We start from the raw sequence: 18,908 nt of genomic DNA, 5'->3' as shown, positions 1-18,908 counted from the left end.
AAGCAATGCTGAGAAAATGTTGTTGCAGCTACAGCCAAATGGTTTTAATGACAAAATTGGGATTCGCAGAAAAACATTTCTCTAAGTGATTACTTGGTAGTCCCTAAACTGTTGGGGCAACCTCAGGACATGGTATTGATGTTGCTTGTTATTTTTTTGCAAAAAAAACTTGCTAACTGTATCTCTTGTAAAAAAAATTATAACCTCTGCTAACAATAGTGTTTTTTTGGGGGGTAATAAAACTATATATATATATATATATATTATATCTTTTTTTTTACTATAACAATTTCTTACACTGTTTTTAAATACTGTATAAATCTAATGTTTTGTAGTGAGCTTAGTAACAATATAGTAAGAGTAATTAGAACCAATATGAAATTTTGGCAGAAACATTGTTTACCAATATAAATAGGAATATTAAAACAGCAGTATTTGTAAAATAGTCCCAATACAAATTTTGTGAAAAATAGTTAAGATCAACAAACTATTGTCAAGCTGACCATTATTCATCTTCACACTATTCTCTGTTTTATCTTTGAGCTATATTAACTTAACTGCATCACACCAGGTCACAGGGATTGTTTGTAAGCAACTCTCTGATCCCACTTTGACAGACAATACTCGCTTAGTATTTCTAACTTGATGTTCCAGACTTGATGAATATTGATCTTGTTCTTGTGGCTGCTCATTTGATCTTGCCCACATAACTCATTGTGGGTGCTCTTTGCTCTTTCTCATGTTATTTAAAACCAAAACAAATAAACCCATCTTCTGGTTTGGTTAGTTTACTCAGCAGTGGGTAAGAATGACAACAGTGTGACATGGCATACTATAAATGACTGCATTAAGAAACAGCCTAAAATTCAAAGGAAAAACAGACAATCTGTCTGCGAAATCCAGTCCCACTTAGACTCCAAGTCCCTCATTTGTAAGGCCTTGTCAGAAGCTTTTTCTAGCTAATCGAATTTAGCAATAAAGTTTAATAGTGGCAGCTTGTTGTAACATGTTTCTGTAATCCCTGTTACGCACTTTGCAGTTATGTAACCTGCTTTGTTCGTAAAAACAGGTGATTGAGATTGGTAGATTGGTGGAACCCAGTCTGAAATCCAATTTAATGTGACATGTATCCACATAAAACTAGATAATCAACTAGAAAAGTAGGATGATGAAATATCAGAATAGAGCCACATGGCTGGAGGGTGGTTGAAAAATAAAACAGAGCAAGTTATTGTATTTTGAGAAAAGATTACAAAGACAAACAACCACCATTGACGAAGAGATTCAGTGTTAAATTTAAGTAATTTAAAATATCCAAGACAATTGTTTTCCACCATTTTCACTTAATTAGCACAAAATAATATTCAAATATTTGTGTTTGTTTGTATGAACCAGTACACCCTCATCAGTAAGTGAGACCTCATTTTGTGTCACTTCAAATGTTTTGGAAAACTCAAACAGCTCTACAGTATTCCTCCTTCATCAAAGGGTAAAAATTCAAGCTAGTGGCTATGCAGCGAGGTTACCTCGAGGACAGGGAACGGGGTTGTGAGAGGGAAACGGGCAAAAATGCACCACCTTGCCTAGTGTTTGCTATGCTAGTTTCCTGTTGTTCTCACAGCTAGCGGCAGACAGGTGGTTAGTAGGGAAGTGTTTAAAATTTCCTATTGTCCCCACCCGCATAGTCAGATTGTCCACGTGAACTGATTAATCATTCATAGTAACGCCAGGAACATGTAGCCTTTTTTGAAAATAGATATGTGCAGTTTTTAATTTCATGTCAAACAGTGTGTAATTTAGTTTATTTGACCAAGGGAAAATAATTGTAGTGGTTATCAAAACCAGTAAATTTATAATTAGCATTATTGCGATCAGCAGGCTGATAAGTAAGTGCTATGTTTACTGTTTAATCAATCAATCGTTTAACAATACAGGTTGTGTCAAAGCAACTTTACAGTATTAAATAGGACAATATTGTCAGTAATGCAAAAGTTCCATGTTGCAGCAAAGTCAGATTTGCAAAGGATCTTATCTGGTTCCTGTGGTCTTGCACCAACGGCCGTCTAGGTGAGGAGTTCTTTACTGATGATCCATCTCTGGGGCTCATCTAGTTTATGTGGTCTCCGCTGACATTCAGGGCTGTAGAGGTCGTCTCTAGGTGTTGATCCACCATCTGGGCTGGGTAAGGATTGGATCCGGGGGACTGCAGTGACCATCTGATCTGGATACAGACTGGATCTGGCGGCTATGGTGACCTCGGAATAAAAACAAAACAGACTAATATTAGCATAGATGCCACTCTTCTTATGATGCAAAAAGTAAATCAGGTGTTATGGGAAGTGTTCCCGGTTCCGGTTGACCTAATTAATGCAGCCTAACAATCCTTTAACGGATTTGGATTATAGAAATGTGTTAATGTGTTAAGTGTAGGCCAGGTTAAAAAGATGTGTCTTTAATCTAGATTTAAACTGACAGAGTGTGTCTGCCTCCTGAACAGTGTTAGGTAGATTGTTCCAGAGTTTAGGCGCTAAATAAGAAAATGATCTGCCGCCCGCAGTTGATTTTGATGTTCTAGCTGTTATCAAATTGCCAGAGTTTTGAGAACGCAGCAGACGTGACGGACTATAATGTGATAAGAGCTTGTTCAAGTACTGAGGAGCTAAACCATTGAGGATTTTATAAGTAATTAGCAAGATTTTAAATTCTATACAATGTTTAATAGGGAACCAGTGCAGTGTTGACAGAACCGGGCTAATATGGTCATACTTTCTGGTTCTATTAAGAAGCTGCATTTTGGACCAGCTGGAGTTTGTTTATTAAGCGTGCAGAACAGCCACCCAATAAAGCATTACAATAATCTATCCTTAAGGTCATGAATGCATGAATTAGCTTTTCTGCATTTGACATTGAGAGCATAGGTTGTAATTTCGATTTTTGAGATTAAAAAATGTGTTTTTGCAAATGCTAGAAATGTGCCTTTCGAACGAAAGATTGCTATCGAATAGCACACCTGTTTAAATAACTGAAAACACAAAGGCAGATTTTTGTGTTTGAGCCAAGTTTTATAAAATATTAATACAATTTGCAATTGGAAAATAAAAGGGGTTTAAGAAAAAACAAACAAAAACTTTCAGTTGATGGTGGCACTAGAGGTTGACCACCAAACAACCAAATGGGCCAGGGAGCAATGTAAACCTATCTATTCAGAACTATCTTAGACCAGGGGTTTTCCAACTTTTTGGAGCCAGGGACTCCTTACAGAGAAGAGGATTTTCCAAGGACCCCTCATAATTATAACAGTGTTTAAGGCTAAAGTTTAATGTGGGTTGGAATAAATAACATAATATGGTTGTTTTATTGGTGCAACTGGTCCCCATTTTATGTGTACATTTTAATGCTACAGCATAATATAATTAAGTTTACCGTATTTGCCTGAAAGATGCATCAGGTCAGGAGGGGAAAAAACACAAGTCCCATGTAAGTCGCATTTTACTATAATGTGAATACAGCTAGGCCTAAATAAAATGAACGTTAGGAAACTTAACTTCCCCTCACTCCAAATTATTTAAATGTAGTGGCATTCAAAACATAAAAATAAATGCATGTTTAAAATAAAAATAAATTATAGGGCCATTTATTACAAACAACTTTTATATTAAATGATAAGACTATAACAAACTTATTAAAAAATAATCTGAAACTCATTCGGCAAGAATCATTTCCATGACTGAATCGTAGACGCGGTGTAGTATTTTTGGTTGCTAAACAATTATTTATTATGTAAAGAAGGCTTTGTACTTCTCTTGTGCCCGAATATCGACTAACAGCATCCTTCACATACGCAAATAAAATGTTTGAATAAACACCACTGCCTACTCGTCACACAGACAGGAGAAATATATTTTTAGAAATGATTAAGTACCAGCTTTTAAGGGTTTACGTTTTGCTTATTTGATGTTAAGAGTTAAGTCACTTTGGAATATAAAACATAGCACGTTTCAGAAGATAGAAAACATGAGTTGCAGTTTGGAAAATATGGTATAGCAAAGCCCCTGGCTTTTGGTCACGGACCCCAGTTTGAAAACCCCTGATTTAGACTGTTCATACACGACAGTCCAGTCTGAAATATTGCAAGTGACAAATAACAATAATAATAATTGGTCAGTCTCCCCTCTTCTTATTTTCTGTCAGTTATAATTGCTGTGATCATATCAAGAAAATGTCTTCTAAAAAGTCTGTATGATTTTTATTATTTTATGTATTTATTTTACATTATAACATTTTTGCATGATAATTCAGTGTATTGGCCAGTGTAATAAAAATGGGAAAGGTCCTGGTAAGTTTTTTGTTTTGTTTATTTGTTTGTTTGTCTTGTTTTTGTTTTTCAGAACATTATCTGTTAAAGATAATGTAGTGAAGTCTACAGACATGTTCTTAAACCCAAAAACAAAATCCAATTGTGTAAAGTGCGTTAGAACCCATTTTTAGAGCTGGGTAGATTACATACAAATTGTAATCCGTTACTGAATTACATGACAAAAATTTTAGTTAGTAACATAATCCATTACATTACACATTTTAGGTAATATGTGACCCTGGACCACAAAACCAGTCATAAGGTTAAATTTTACAAAACTGAGTTGTATACATCATATGGAAGCTCAATAGATAAGCTTTCTATTGATATATGGTTTGTTACGATAGGACAATATTTGGCCGAGATACATCTGTTTGAATATCTGGAATCTGAGGGGGCAAAAAAATCAAAATACTTTAAAGTTCTCCAAATTAAGTTCTAAACAATGCATATTACTGATCAAAAATTACATTTTGATATATTTATAGTAGGAATTTTACAAAAAATCTTCATGGAACATGATCTTTATTTAATTTCCTAATGATTTTTGGCATAAAAGAAAAATCAATCATTTTGACCCATACAATGTATTTTGGCTATTGCTACAAATATACCCCAGCGACTTAAGACTGGTTTTGTGGTCCAGGGTCACATATATATAATCTGACTATATTTAAATTACTTTTAGATTACTTTTGACCTATCTCGTTTATTACATTGATTTAAATAGGATTATCTTGTACCATATTGAAATAAAAATTCAAATGAGTAAGAAAATGTATTCCATTCATTAAACATAAATCAAGGTTTCCCAAACTGGGGTTTGTGAAGGAACTGCAGGGGGTTTAAAGCTAATAATTAAAAAAAAAAAATCATAAAATTGTAAAATCACAAAAATGTTAATGTATTAATTGTTTATTTTAAAGTATCCAATCCAATTATAAGTACTAATATTTGTAATGTGATTACGTAATCCAGATTACATATAATCAGTTACTACCCTATTTTTATGGACGTTTCTTATAATCCAAAAAATTATCAGTAACACTTTATTTTAAGGTGTCTTTATTACACGTTGTATGTACTTACAAGTGTATTTACAATTAATTATGTGTAATTACATGCAAGTAATCCTAAACCAAACCCTAATAGCCCTAACCCTAAAATATAGTAAGTACATGTAGTTAAAGGAACACTCCACTTTTTTTGGAAATAGGCTCATTCTCCAACTCCCCCCGAGTTAATAAGTTGAGTTTTACCGTTTTGAAATCCATTCAGCCGTTCTCCTGTTCTGGCAATATCACTTTTAGCATAGCTTAGCACAGATCATTGAATCCTATTAGACCAATAGCATCACGTTCAAAAATGACCAACGAGTTTCCATATTTGCCCTATTTAAAACTTGACTCTTCTGTAGTTATATCGTGTACTAAGACCGGTGGAAATGCAAAGCTTCAATTTTCTAGGCTGATAAGATTAGGAACTACACTCCCATTCCGGCGTAATAGTCAAGGAAGTTTGCTGCCGTAATATGGCCGAAGCAGGAGCAGTAATACCACGCAGCACATGTGCAAATGCTAACCTAGCTGGGAACTCATTTCTGATAATACTCCGCCTGCTTCGGCCATATTACGGCAGCAAACTTCCTTGACTATTACGCCGGAATGGAAGTGTAGTTCCTAATCTTATCAGCCTAGAAACTCGCAGCTTTGCATTTCCACCGGTCTTAGTACACGATATAACTACAGAAGAGTCAAGTTTTAAATACAACAAATATGGAAACTCGTTGGTCATTTTTGAACGTGATGCTATTGGTCTAATAGGATTCAATGATCTATGCTAAGCTATGCTAAAAGTGATATCGCCAGAACAGGAGAACGGCTGAATGGATTTCAAAACGGTAAAAATCAACTTATTAACTCGGGGGGAGTTGGAGAATGAGCTTATTTCCAAAAAAAGTGGAGTGTTCCTTTAATTAATACTACTCAGTACTTAATTGTTTAATTACACTGTAACAAGGTCACCTTAAAATAAAGTAACCAAATTATCTATTATTTAAATGAAGTACTTATACATTTAACTTTATAATTGTCTTGAAAATGTCACAATGCAAATTATCGTATTGTCTTAAACAGTGCTTCATATTATTTTCAGGAATAAATATGGCCTGAGTTAATGATATTCACCCCTGTGCTATTGACTACACAGTAATACATTGTACTGATTTTTCAAGAGTTCAGGAATCACTGTAACGCATCTATTAGCATCTGTTCTTGTTAGAGCAACTTTTTAAGGGTTTTTAAAGTTTGTAAAGTTTTAGCTGATTGACCCCCCCATAAGTTACTGAGCTGAGATGTTTATTGCTAGTTTAATGAGTGTACTGCGGTCTGAGGGTCACTTTAGCTATTCATGTGAACACAAAGAAACATTCCCCAGGATTCCTATCAATGGGACTTTAAAAGAGTCCATTTCTATGGAAGTGTTGTTTCTCTTTGACCTCCTCGCCATTTGACGTCACGCCGGCTTGGAGTGCCGACACTGAGCTGATGTCTGAGGTCACAGCGAGTAGGAAGTTACGCAGTATATGACATTAGCAACATCCCACTCACAACTTTGAAGGCTACGTTTGGGGATAGCAATCTATCCTGTGGATCATCATCAGCCTAATTGTCCATCTCATAATCTCTCTTTCTTTTTTCCGTTTTTCTCGCTCAAACAAACAGATGGAATGAGCCATTGCAGAGTATCTGTACTCTGAATAATAGAATATATTTTCCGCCACTCTTCCTTCTTCAAACAGAACCCCTACTGAGTGCCGCCAAGCTTCCCTCCTCTCCGATACCACACTCTTTCCCCGGGGAGCCTCCTTCAGTCGCCCACCGCCCCATGACCTCAACGCTGGCGCTCTAGGAGGGGGCGCTAATCACATCTGCCCAGTGACAGCAGCCATTCAGCACTGGCGCTTTAAGAGCCCGGCACCCAGCAGCCCTTTCTGTGACGTTTCAATGTTTTCAATCTCTCCCCCACCCTTCGCTTTCCCACTGTCATATCGCCATATATTTGGCGTGGATTTTCACCCTGCGTCGAAAAAAATTAACTCAGAATTGTCAAAACCAAAGTCTTGCTTTGTCGCTTGTCCGACAAGTGCTGTGGGACGGGTCTAACCCATCACAGCGAGCTGTACGCTGGGCTTTAAACTAAGGTAATCACTGATCACGGTCTATTCATCTGTCATGACGTGTATATATTGCAAAGTGGACGGTTGGATTGTGGTGTACCTACCAATAGAGATCTCAGAATCAGCTTGTTTACCCGAGGTTAGCATATTAATGCATTAAGGCGTGTTATGAAGAAATCTGTCCTATTCCTTTAAAACTGGAGGGTTGCGTCCTTTGGCGGTCCCTGATCAATTAGTTGAGGCTCTTTCTGTTGGCTGTTTGGTTTTGCCCTGTTAGAGGTGTCTGCTTGCATCCACGTCTGCTATATCTCTTCCTCTACAGTGTCGAAGGGCGAAATTGATAAAGCTTGTGGATGAGGAATCTTCCTACCAAATCTTACTTCGGCTTCTTCAAAATCCACTAAATTTGGAAATGCCATTGGGGCTGTTTGAAGTGTCTTTTGTGGCCTTGTGCCTGATTGGCTGGGGGAATCGAGCTGAAATCCCATTCATCACCTACACTCAATAGCACCACAGCAGCCTCTAGCTGGCAGGCCAGGTAGGGTGCCGAGCCACACAATGTGGGGGGATTAGCTTGAAAACTGCAGGGACCAGGCCTCTCGCTGCAGGCTAACTGGGAGACGGGGGCCGGACCGGCCAAGGTCACCATCTCCCATCCGGAGGAGAGTGGGAACGGACCTTGGGAACCGTTGGCGCTGCCTCTCATCGCCAGGCTCGGCTCACCGCACAGCAGGTGCAAGTCAGTGAGATAATGCCGCTGCTAGCTTTTGTGTTCTTTCAACATTTTCCTTCTTGCTTTCAATTCTGAGCACATTTTTTTCGGAAAAAAGAAGTTAGCGGGGATGCCGAGCGGATTGGTATTTTTTTAGGCTCTTAATTTTCCCAAAGCGCAACACTTCGGATAAGGATTCAGAAGTAACAGTAAGTGGTTATTAAAGTTGCAGTACATCCACCATGACAGTATACTGTATGGACAGACAAGAAAATTCAAAATGAAGTGAATGAATGAAGTGTTTTCCTTTTTATTTTATTATTTTTGAGCAGTCTGTTGGAATGAATAGGATTACAGGTAAAAATCGGCAACCAATAATGTTTTTCTTTCTTGCTTCCTTGTCTTTCATACAGCGTTTGAATACAATAGTGGCTATAATTTTAAGGCTTTTTTTTTTTTGCCCAGTGCCATGCCACTGGCCTTGACAGTGTGTTTTTTTTTCTAATGAGAGCTGAAAGAGAGGCTAGCTTGTCGTAATTAGCGCCAAAGTGGGAGGACAACAACATGTAAGATCATAGTGATGCAAAAACTTGCGTAGGCTTCTTATGTTGTGAGGCAAACGTGAACTTTTTTCTTCGCTGAGCCATGCTCAAGTTGTCATGACGACAGGGATGTTCCGCTGATGAAGTCTTACTCCTTGTTGTCCAATCAGATTGTGGAACTGAAACTGCAGCATGAACAGGAGCGGACGCACCTACTCCAGACACACAATGCCGAGAAGGACAGCCTGGTCCAGGACCACCAGCGGGAAATCGATAGTTTGGACAAGCAGGCGAGGGCCGCCATGGTCCAGCAGCAAACGCAAACCCAGGAGTGGAGGAAGCGCGATGCTAAGGTAGGGGGTCTCTTCCTTTCCGCCGCTTTCTGTCACTATTTGTTTTGCTAATGGGATAATGTAACAATTGATAGCTATTTTACGTTGTGTATGTTTCACTACATAGAATACCGTTTTGAAGATACTTAAAAAAAATAGTATTTCGCATACTTTTTCGCAACACTGTTGTCATCGTACAGTGTGGAAAAAAACTAGGATTTAATTAGGAAGAATTTTAAAATGCAAACTTGTTGGGCGTTATTTTTATGTGCGACTTTCCACTGTGGGATTCCCTTAAAAATGAATTGAAAAAAGTGACTGAAACCACAGGATGCCGGATGAAGAAGGTAAATTTCCCAGCCCATTGCCACTGTGGCCTTTTATTGTAAACCATAGGGTGCATTCTTCTTTTCTTGGGTTGTTTATATTGGGGTTAGTAGTATCTGTGCACCACCACAGAGTTCTGGATTTGTCGCTGCGGTGTTGGTACCATTTATTTGCTAATAAGAGCTATTCTTTAATATCTAATAAACTACGACAACAGGCATATGTCATTTAGAGGGTATTAATGAGCTCTTTAGCCATAAAACCTCCATTTTGGACATCAGCGGGTATCTGGTTCCTGTTGTGCCAGTTGCCCCGTCCGCCGCTTCCCTCTCCAGCCTGCTATCGTGAGATCCCTGTGGGAAGCCATTTGATAGCCTAGCCCCCAGCTGTGGATTCATTGGACTTGTCAAACCCCAAGATTAAACGTAAATTGTCAGCATGGCTAAACCATATTTATTGGCTGCTAGCAAGAGAAACAAGTTCAGAGATGTTGATGCTGCAGAGAACATATCGCTTTACAAAACACTCCAGCGATTAGCGAAAGTGTATGATATTATTAAAATTATTGGAGTGAAAATTGTTTTCTCGCTCAGCAAATGTATTGTTTGGTTCCATTTGCTTTACAGTTGTGCTATTAGTGGTTTTGTATCAGTGATCAATTTTCAGACTTTTAAACGTGTTTATCCGTGGTTGCGCAAGAGACAACATGTTGTACAGAAAAATAAATAATTGAATACTAGTAAAAACAGCTGTCAGTAAATCAACTTGTATCATTATGTATACTCACCACCACATAAGTGTCATCAAACGAAACCCAGTGTTGTTGAGTATTTGTGTCTCAATGTCCTCCATCATGTACTGAGTAGTTCGTTGGCACTTAAAGGAAGGGGTTTGTGGTTTGGCTGATGTCTTCTACAATTCAATAATGCAGTTTTGGCCAAAAATACATCAAATCCTCTACGGTCTAAAAAATCTCCATTCCAAATAACCCCCTTCCAACTCACTAAGAGTGAAACTCAACTCATGGACTGGGAAAGATCCCTGGAAATATTTGCAAGAATATTGACAGGTAAAGAGCTGACGAAAACTAATGCTATTTATAAAGCACTCTTACTTTTTTTGTTTTTACTGCAACCTTTAGAGACCCAAGTATTGAAATGGATGGTACCCAAAACATACCTTTTTGGAGTGGTGGACTTCCTATAGGATGCGGTGCAGTTCTGTTTAGTTGTTTTAATCAGCTCAACAATGTTGCTAATAAGCCCCGACTCTGCAGAACAGAATCTGTTTTATCTTTTTTTATTTTAAAGTACAAAAATGTACTTAATGTTCTTCACTTTAATGCAGCATAGCTTACACCTGCGAAGGGAAGCTTCTGTGTAGTTGACAACAACAGCTGGTAAAACGTTATACCTTTCTGTCCACAAGAAAGTTTAAAATGTGAAAATAAAGTGGAGTTGATGTGCTTTATAATCCACCATATCCAAACTCAGAGCACCTGGTGTTTACTATGAACTGAGCTGCTCAAAACACTGTCATTGCCGTGTCATTGCAGCATACACTCTTAAAATAAAGGTGCTTTAAAAGGTTCTACACAGCAGTGCCATAGAAGAACAATGTTTGGTTCCACAAAGAACCATTCAGCTAAAGGTTCTTTAAAGAGCTATCTCTTTCTTACCTTTTAAAAATCTGAAGAACCTTCTTTCACCACAAAGAACCTTTTGTGAAACAGAAAGGTTCTTCAGATGTTAAATGTTCTTTACGGAACCTTTTAGACAAAAATGGTTCTTCTATGGCATTGTGAAGCACCTTTATTTTTAAGAGTGTAGCTTCGAAACAGACATAGTGATATTGTTCGCAGTCCTTGTCCATGCCACTAATGTTGCCATTACTTGTAGACAAGTAAACTTGTTGAAATGTTGACTTTATGGTCTTGGAAAACATACAAAACAAATCACGACCTCCATTTTACTGTACAGGAACCAAAGGAGAAGTTTCTGAGAAGATTTGAGCAGTGTGTAAAAGAGTAATGGATAAATTTGTTCTCTGTAAAAGGGTAGAAGATTGATTGGAAGGTTGGAATTTGATCCTAAACAACATGACTGAATGACTGGGAGATTTAAATAGAAATTTGTAATTTTTCCATCAAGGCCAATTGACACCTATATAACTATATTAGCATCTACATCAACGCACAGTAATGTTCTGTTTATTGTAAGTGCCATGCTACATTTGTTTGCTCGTTTAATAGAAGTGTTCCATAACCTGATGACAGTCTCGTGAATGGATAATGCACGCTTTCTATCATTTCATTTTATGTTTGAGTTTTCACCTTATTACTGTAGTGATGGATATAGAGTTACAGGTTGTTATTAGGAGGGGAGATTGGGACATGGCGCAGGATAGAATTGAACTCGTGTCACTTGTCTCATGTAATCTGGTCACAAAAAAACACAAAAATCTCTAAATGCGGTTTGCGTGATCGGACCACAGGACATTTTTTGACTTCCAATTAGTGCTGAACAAAGAAATTAATGGCAGGAGTAAACAAGATCAGCTAGATCAAAATGACAAGTTAAGTTTTGGTGTATCTTATATAAAGTAAACACTGTAAGGAAAAATCAGTACAAAAAATTTAAAAGGTACAGGTAATTTTCTGCCAGGACAATATCCCTGAAGTTTAACAACATTTCCTTTAATACTAAAACACAACACAATGCAATACATAATTCAAAGTTATTATTATTTTATTTTTTCATGAGGAAAGAGTGTTTTCCTTATATTATTCTAATTGCCTTGTATAATGCATGATTAATGAGTGATTAGTGAATTTCGATTCCAAATTTTGGAAGTGCATAAATAATGACTCTGACCACTCACCCCATATGTCAATGGTCAACAAAAAATAGTTTGCCCCAAACTAACACCACTGGTTGAGCCAGTGTGGCTGTGTTGGACTGACTGAATACTGCATTGTATTCATTTAGTAACAGCTAAATTAAAAGTTCTAATTAAAATAATAATTCAAATTAAAAACCAAGTTTTTTTTTCCCCCCATGTATTTTGCCTTTTTTTTTTTCACATTGCATAAATTCAATAGCCAAAATGTGTTTTTTACAGTTTTGTCTTGCTTTTCGAATACATTCTAGTAGACATTAAAGCCTACCAACAAAGCACAATTTAACTTAAAATTAATAAGATAATAAAACAATATTCTTTGGCCATTTTTAAGACCCCCTTCTTGAATCAGGCATTTGTTTTTTTAATGTACAAATAAATGCAGCCTTGCTGAGCAAAGGAGAATGTTATAATAAATGTATTAATAGAGCTGTTGATATTGTTATTATTATTTTTGTCTTTCTTTTTTATTTTATTTTACAAAACAACAGTAAAATTACAATGCTAACACTTATGAATGTTGACTTTTATTTTGGAGGAAACCCACAAGAAGACCTCAGTACTACTTTTTGCTGACAGCAGCAGATTTATGAATGATTCTCATTACGCTGTTTCAGCACAGATTTTCCTCATGTTTTGGACTTTGAACCCTGGCTAAGGAGCTCGTGCAGAGCTGTCAGAACATACAATTTGTGCGTGTATTAGACAACATAACATTTTTAAATGCTTCCACACTGACGACACGTTTGCTGTTTGCCTCTATTTGATCGCGTCACGTCATTGTTCGATATAATGTATTCTGCCTTTTCACTTGTTTTCGGCCCAATAATTTTGGTTTGCGAACATTCTGTGCATCTCTAGATTTCTGTTTGTTTACTTCTTTCTTGTCGATCCTATGTGCGTGATTTTACCTTTAAGATGGTAAAAAAACATAACGTTAGTAAAAGGAATAATAAATCTTTTGGTGAGATGTTTGTCACGTCTGTTCACATTCCCTAAGCGTGCACACATCGCCAGAAGATAGTACAGGCTGATCCAGTGACGGGTAACGTCGCTCACGTCTCTTCCTGGAATCCATGCTGCGGAAAGCTGGCAGTGTGAATGGACATCCTTCACACACAATGAAGATGAGCGATTCAGACTCATGTCTTGATGTGGTCAGGACATCATGAGCGTGCGAGATGAGCAAATGACTCGTGCTTTTCTCACAGCACAGGGAGCTTTTGTTCCAGGTCGCGGTGACTTGTTTTCGCTCAATACCATTGGTTTGTCACGCCCCATTCTGTAACCCACGATACGTGTAGTCAGCGTGTGTTTTCCTGTTAGTTGCAGGGAATCACAGCACATCTGGTTTTACAACCATCATTGGAGACTTCAAGTTTGTCTACAAGTTCTAAATTCAATTTCCATTCAGTGGTCTGTTAGATATAGCCCTGTCGTTTCCCCTACTCTCATGCATGGCTGTGGAGTGCTGTATCGATCTGAAGCAAGATGATGAGGGAGTTCAAATCCCCTCATCTCTGGGCTGGAGTCTGTGTATTAGTTTTCTTGGACTCTGCCGCCCTCCGGGTTTCTGTTTTCTTTAGTCTGTTTGAGGATGAAAAGACCAGAACATCAGGATGGTTCTCAGTAAATATAGTTGCCTGCAGCCAGCACAGTAAACCAATACAGAGAAGACTCCAGAGACCACATGTGCTTTAATGCCCACTCCACACGTTTACAACAGTCGGGCGTTTGTGCTCTTCATAACTATCATTATTATACAGAAAAAAAACAGTGGTCAGAATCTACACTTTAATTTATTTTTACTTTTATCAGCCTGCACACATTAAGCCTTGTTCACACTGAGCGATTTTATCTCTGGAGGTCGCCAGGTCGCTGTACTGTAGGTCTCTAGTGAGCGTTGCTACTACTGGATGATCTAATGTTATTGCTAAGCTGAGAGTTCAACTTTAACAAGGATTGATATCCTGATAACACATAATGAACATGATGAATTATTATCAATACAAAGAATCTTCTTATACTTCTTCTTCTTCGTATACTGTCTTTTACAGTATCTCTCTGTGGAGGAGCTCTGATCACATGACTTCATTTTTAACAGATAGTCACCAGGAATGGCATTTAGACATGTCACTGTAGATTGCAGTATCTTTGAAAATTTATATTAAGTATCCTTAACTACTGTGTACTTACATTTCAATTAGTCAGTTCATACAATGCACTGACTGTGTACATACACGTTTTTAGGTTGTGCTTACATTTCAAAGTATCTTCCTGTAATTACATCTGTAATTACAATTAACTTCTGTAGTTACATCTATAATTACGCTGTTGGCCCTACCTCTACCCCTTAAACCTAACCATACCACCAAACCTGCCTCTAACCATAGCCGCTCAATAGCAGCAAAAGTGTTTTGCAGTTCAACATTAACACAATGGTACATTCACTGCAAAAAATGCTTTTCTTACTTAGATTTTTTTGTCTTGTTTCCAGCCAAAATATCTAAAAAAAAAAAAAAAAAATTTAATCAAGAAGGATTTTCAAGACAAGTAAAAATTCTGAAAAAACAAGTCAAAATTAAGTGAGTTTTTGCTTTTACTTTTTAAATATTTTGTCTGGAAACAAGACAAAATCTAAGAAAAGCATTTGTTGCAGTGTTGTACCTAACAATTCATTATTTTATTATTACGTACACTGTAAAGTGAGACCCTTTATTGTACAGGTTTTGAGAAATTGAAGAGATTATTATTAAATAAATATGGATGAAATATTCCTTGAAATACAGCATGATGTAGACATTTTTTACAAACTGCTGTATTTATTTATTTATTTATTTAAAAATACCTGTAAATAAAACAATTATAAATACTATAAACATGTATTTTAGACCGAAACTAATTCTGTAAATTTAATGGTATTCAACACAAGAACAAGAATAGGAATAAAAAAATATAAATATTAAACAAACATAAACTATATTGGCATTCATTACAAACAGCATTTGTGACCCTGAACAACAAAACCAGTCATAAGGGTACATTTTTTTGAAATTGAGATTTATACATCATCTGAAAGCTGAATAAATAAGCTTTCCATTGATGGAAAGTTTCGAATCTGAGGGTGGAAAAAATCTAAATATTAAGAAAAGTTGTTAGCAATGAGTATTACAAATCAAAAATTAAGTTTTGATATATTTACAGTAAGAAATTTACAAAACATCTTAATGGAACATGATCTTTACTTAATATCCTAATGATTTTTGACATAAAAGAAAAATCTATACAATATATTGCTACAAATAAACCCATGCTACTTAAGACTGGTTATGTGGTCCAGGGTTATCATAAATCTGTTAAACTAAACAAATTTATTTTATGTTAAACTGAAACACACACACACATATAATTATTATATTTGTAATATCTGAGAATTACTGCATATTTCATTTTATTTGATCTCCAGACAGATGTTAATATCTCAGGCACTTACAAATCAAAGAGTGATTTATTTACATTTAGACACACTGTATAAACAGCAGATGCTTCGTTCTGCCATTCAAATCCACTATTATGTTTCCTTGCGATTTCATTCTTGACAAATTCCATGTTTTTTTCAGTAATGTAACATGGAGTTCAAACAGCATGGGAGAACATCTGAAATCCGTGGAGTATAGCATCATACCGCTCTGATCGGCAAATTAATGATGCTGTCAAACTTTCAAAGAACTTGATTCCCCAGTAAGAGATTAGAACACAGAAAATGAAGGCGGACATGGCATAGGAGATCAGGCCTGCTTTCTGATGTGCCAAAAACAACAGGCTTGTTGACAGCGGTCACGTTGTCTCTTGCACCAGCAGGGGGTTTGGCTTCAGCCGTTCGGGTTGTCATGCCGCTTAAGTAATCTTAGAGCTGTAATCTAGGCAAAGAGTGTCTGCTGTGCAGAAGCTCAAATAGGGCTCATTTTTAAAAGATTTGGTTTTGTTTTGCAATTCCCATACTTCCATTTGTGCTATTTTAATAGTTATGATGACTTTACTATTATTCTGAAATGTGGAAGAACGAGTTGTCCAGACTTGTGACTGGTAATGTGCATTCCATGATTGTTTCAATTATCTCTGTAGTACGAGAGTGGAAGCTCATCCAACTCAGCCATGCTGCATATCCAAAAGTCATCATTCACATTCTTTAGTTTTTTCCACATTTCAGGGCATATGGTTGACACAAAGGACTGTTTGCCAAACCACGGCTGTTTTTAAGCAGTCATCTAATGACATTGTCTTGATTTCAGCTGCTCTTTTCAACTCTAGAAAACACAAAACAGCACGATCATGAGTCCGTCCATCCAGCTGTGATGGGTCACGGAAGATGGGCTCCAGCAGACTGGCTCTCACCACCAGATGGGTCCTCGATGATGAAAAGGGTTTTAATCTCTGGCCAGACATCACTGAAGCAGAGCACGCACAGACGCTTTTCACTAGGCTTCACGTTGGACTCTTAAAGACATGCAAATGCATTTCAGCCGAAGATTTGGATCGCACCGTCCGTCTTTCATCCAGAATGGTGCTGTGGTCCTTGAAAATGCAAATTGGGGAGCATGCCACACATATAATACCTCAAAAATCACAATAAGAGAACAGGGCCTTGATCGCAGCGGTACACAAGTTCACACAGAAGATAAATACATGTTTAATGTAAAATGTTTAATTCCAATCTGTACATAGAAATCTGGTAATGAGCACTGCTTTTCAACCCTCATAGTATGTACAGCTAGCTGTTAATACAGTGAAGCAGTTTGGTAAAGGTGAATTCTTAGTGACAGTCACTGTTGGTTTTAAGAATCCATTTCTACCGGGCTGCTATATCCAGTTGTATTAGATGAATCAAATGATCTTCATTGTCTGTACTCGCATTGGTATTCACTACATTGTAGCTACTCATTTGCATAAACTGTACTAAAATGTAAAACCATCTCTTGCTCTGAAGTCGCACTGGCATTGGCTTCTCTCATTGAAAATGAATAGCTTCTAATTGTCTGATCTGTCTTCCAATTGTACTCAGTGTAAATGCCCCTTGAGGCATGGGACTACAAGAACACTTAAAAATAAAGCTTTCAAATGAGGTTTTCACAACAAAAAATGCCATTTAAAACCAGTTTTGGTTCCCCAACAAACCTATCAGTAAAAAAGTTCTTAAAAGAACCATTTTTTCTTAGTGTGAAGAACATCTTAAGAATCCTTTTCCACTATAAAGAAACTTTCATGGAATGGAAAGACTCCATGGATGTTAAAGGATTAGTTCACTTCTAGTACAAAAATTTACAGATAATGTACTCACCCCCTTGTCATCCAAGATGTTCATGTCTTTCTTTCTTCAGTCGTAAAGAAATTGTGTTTTTTGAGGAAAACATTAAGGATTTCTCTCCATATAATGGATATGTATGGTGCCCCCAAATTTTGATCTCACAGACTACACATGCGCATTGCAGAGACGAGACAAGACGAGCATTTGAGGTTAAAAAGTATATGAATTGTTAGTTTGTTTCGAAAATAACTGATTGTTTCACTAGATAAGACCCTTCTTCTTTGGCTGGGATTGTTTGGAGCCCATTGAGGCTGCGTTTAAACATTTTGGAAACTTAGGGGCACCACACATATCCATTTAATGGAGAGAAATCCTGAAAAGTTTTCCTCAAAAAACATAATTTCTTTACAACTGAAGGAAGAAAGACATGATGACAAGGGGGTGAGTACATTATCTGTACATTTTTGTTCTGGAAGTAAACTAATCCTTTAATAGTTCTTAAAGGAACCACAGATGTCAATAAAGAAGAGTAAAGTGGAGCAGCACTGACAAGAAGCACCACATTGTGAGGAAGTGCTGTAGGTGAATTTGTGTAGCCCCTTACAATGATTTAGATCTGTTTGGGCCTATTTGCTGAGAAGTTCACAGCAAGCCCCGCAAGCACAGTTTTTGTGGGTTTTGGCCAGTGTATGCTTATTTTTCATTTTTGTATTTTGTCTCTCTTGGATTCCTAATAAATACATGCATAAAAAACAAAATATATCACAGTCTGTCCTACATTTCTCTCTCTCACTTCGTTTTAATTAAATTCTTTTGTTAGACTGTTGAAGTTACATCATACGTGATGCGACATTCTCAGTGGTTATTGCCTTTCATTTTCTGTGCTAGTTTCTCAGCTTCTTTTCATAAAAGCATGTCCAAGCCCATCAAAGATGCATCAGAAAATTCTTCCCAGAGTCCAGTTTAAGAGGGAATTATAGATTAAAGGCTCCTCCGAGCCGAGATCTAATAGCTTTGTGCCGTTGCAGCAGCATGTGGGCTGGTGCTGCGCCGCTCTGGCCGTATTGGACCCGCGCGCAGTCTTGGCATCTGGGTATTTGTGCGACACGGCTTTGAAGTTTGCTGCTATTCCCCAAGTGGCCGCAAAACAACTTCAGATGCTTTTCCGACAGACGTGCCACGTGATGCACTTAGCAGTCTCCTCCCAGGGATGTTTGGGAGCGCGAGGAGCAGACGAGGGACTGCCAACATGCCAGA

The 18,908-nt window shown here is 37.3% G+C and overlaps 1 protein-coding gene across 1 annotated transcript in view; it reads left to right on the top strand.

Annotated features, from left to right (window-relative positions):
* Positions 1-18,908, top strand: part of cep112 (centrosomal protein 112) — a 192,039-nt gene that overhangs the window by 95,573 nt on the left and 77,558 nt on the right. The window contains 1 exon segment of the mRNA XM_073834124.1: positions 8,960-9,142. Within this exon segment, the coding sequence (XP_073690225.1) occupies positions 8,960-9,142 (183 nt within the window).

The sequence above is a fragment of the Garra rufa genome, chromosome 1 (assembly GCF_049309525.1).
Source record: "Garra rufa chromosome 1, GarRuf1.0, whole genome shotgun sequence".
Lineage (NCBI taxonomy): Eukaryota > Metazoa > Chordata > Actinopteri > Cypriniformes > Cyprinidae > Garra > Garra rufa.
Note: the sequence above shows the minus strand (reverse complement) of the source record. Positions and strands in the feature narration are given on the sequence as shown.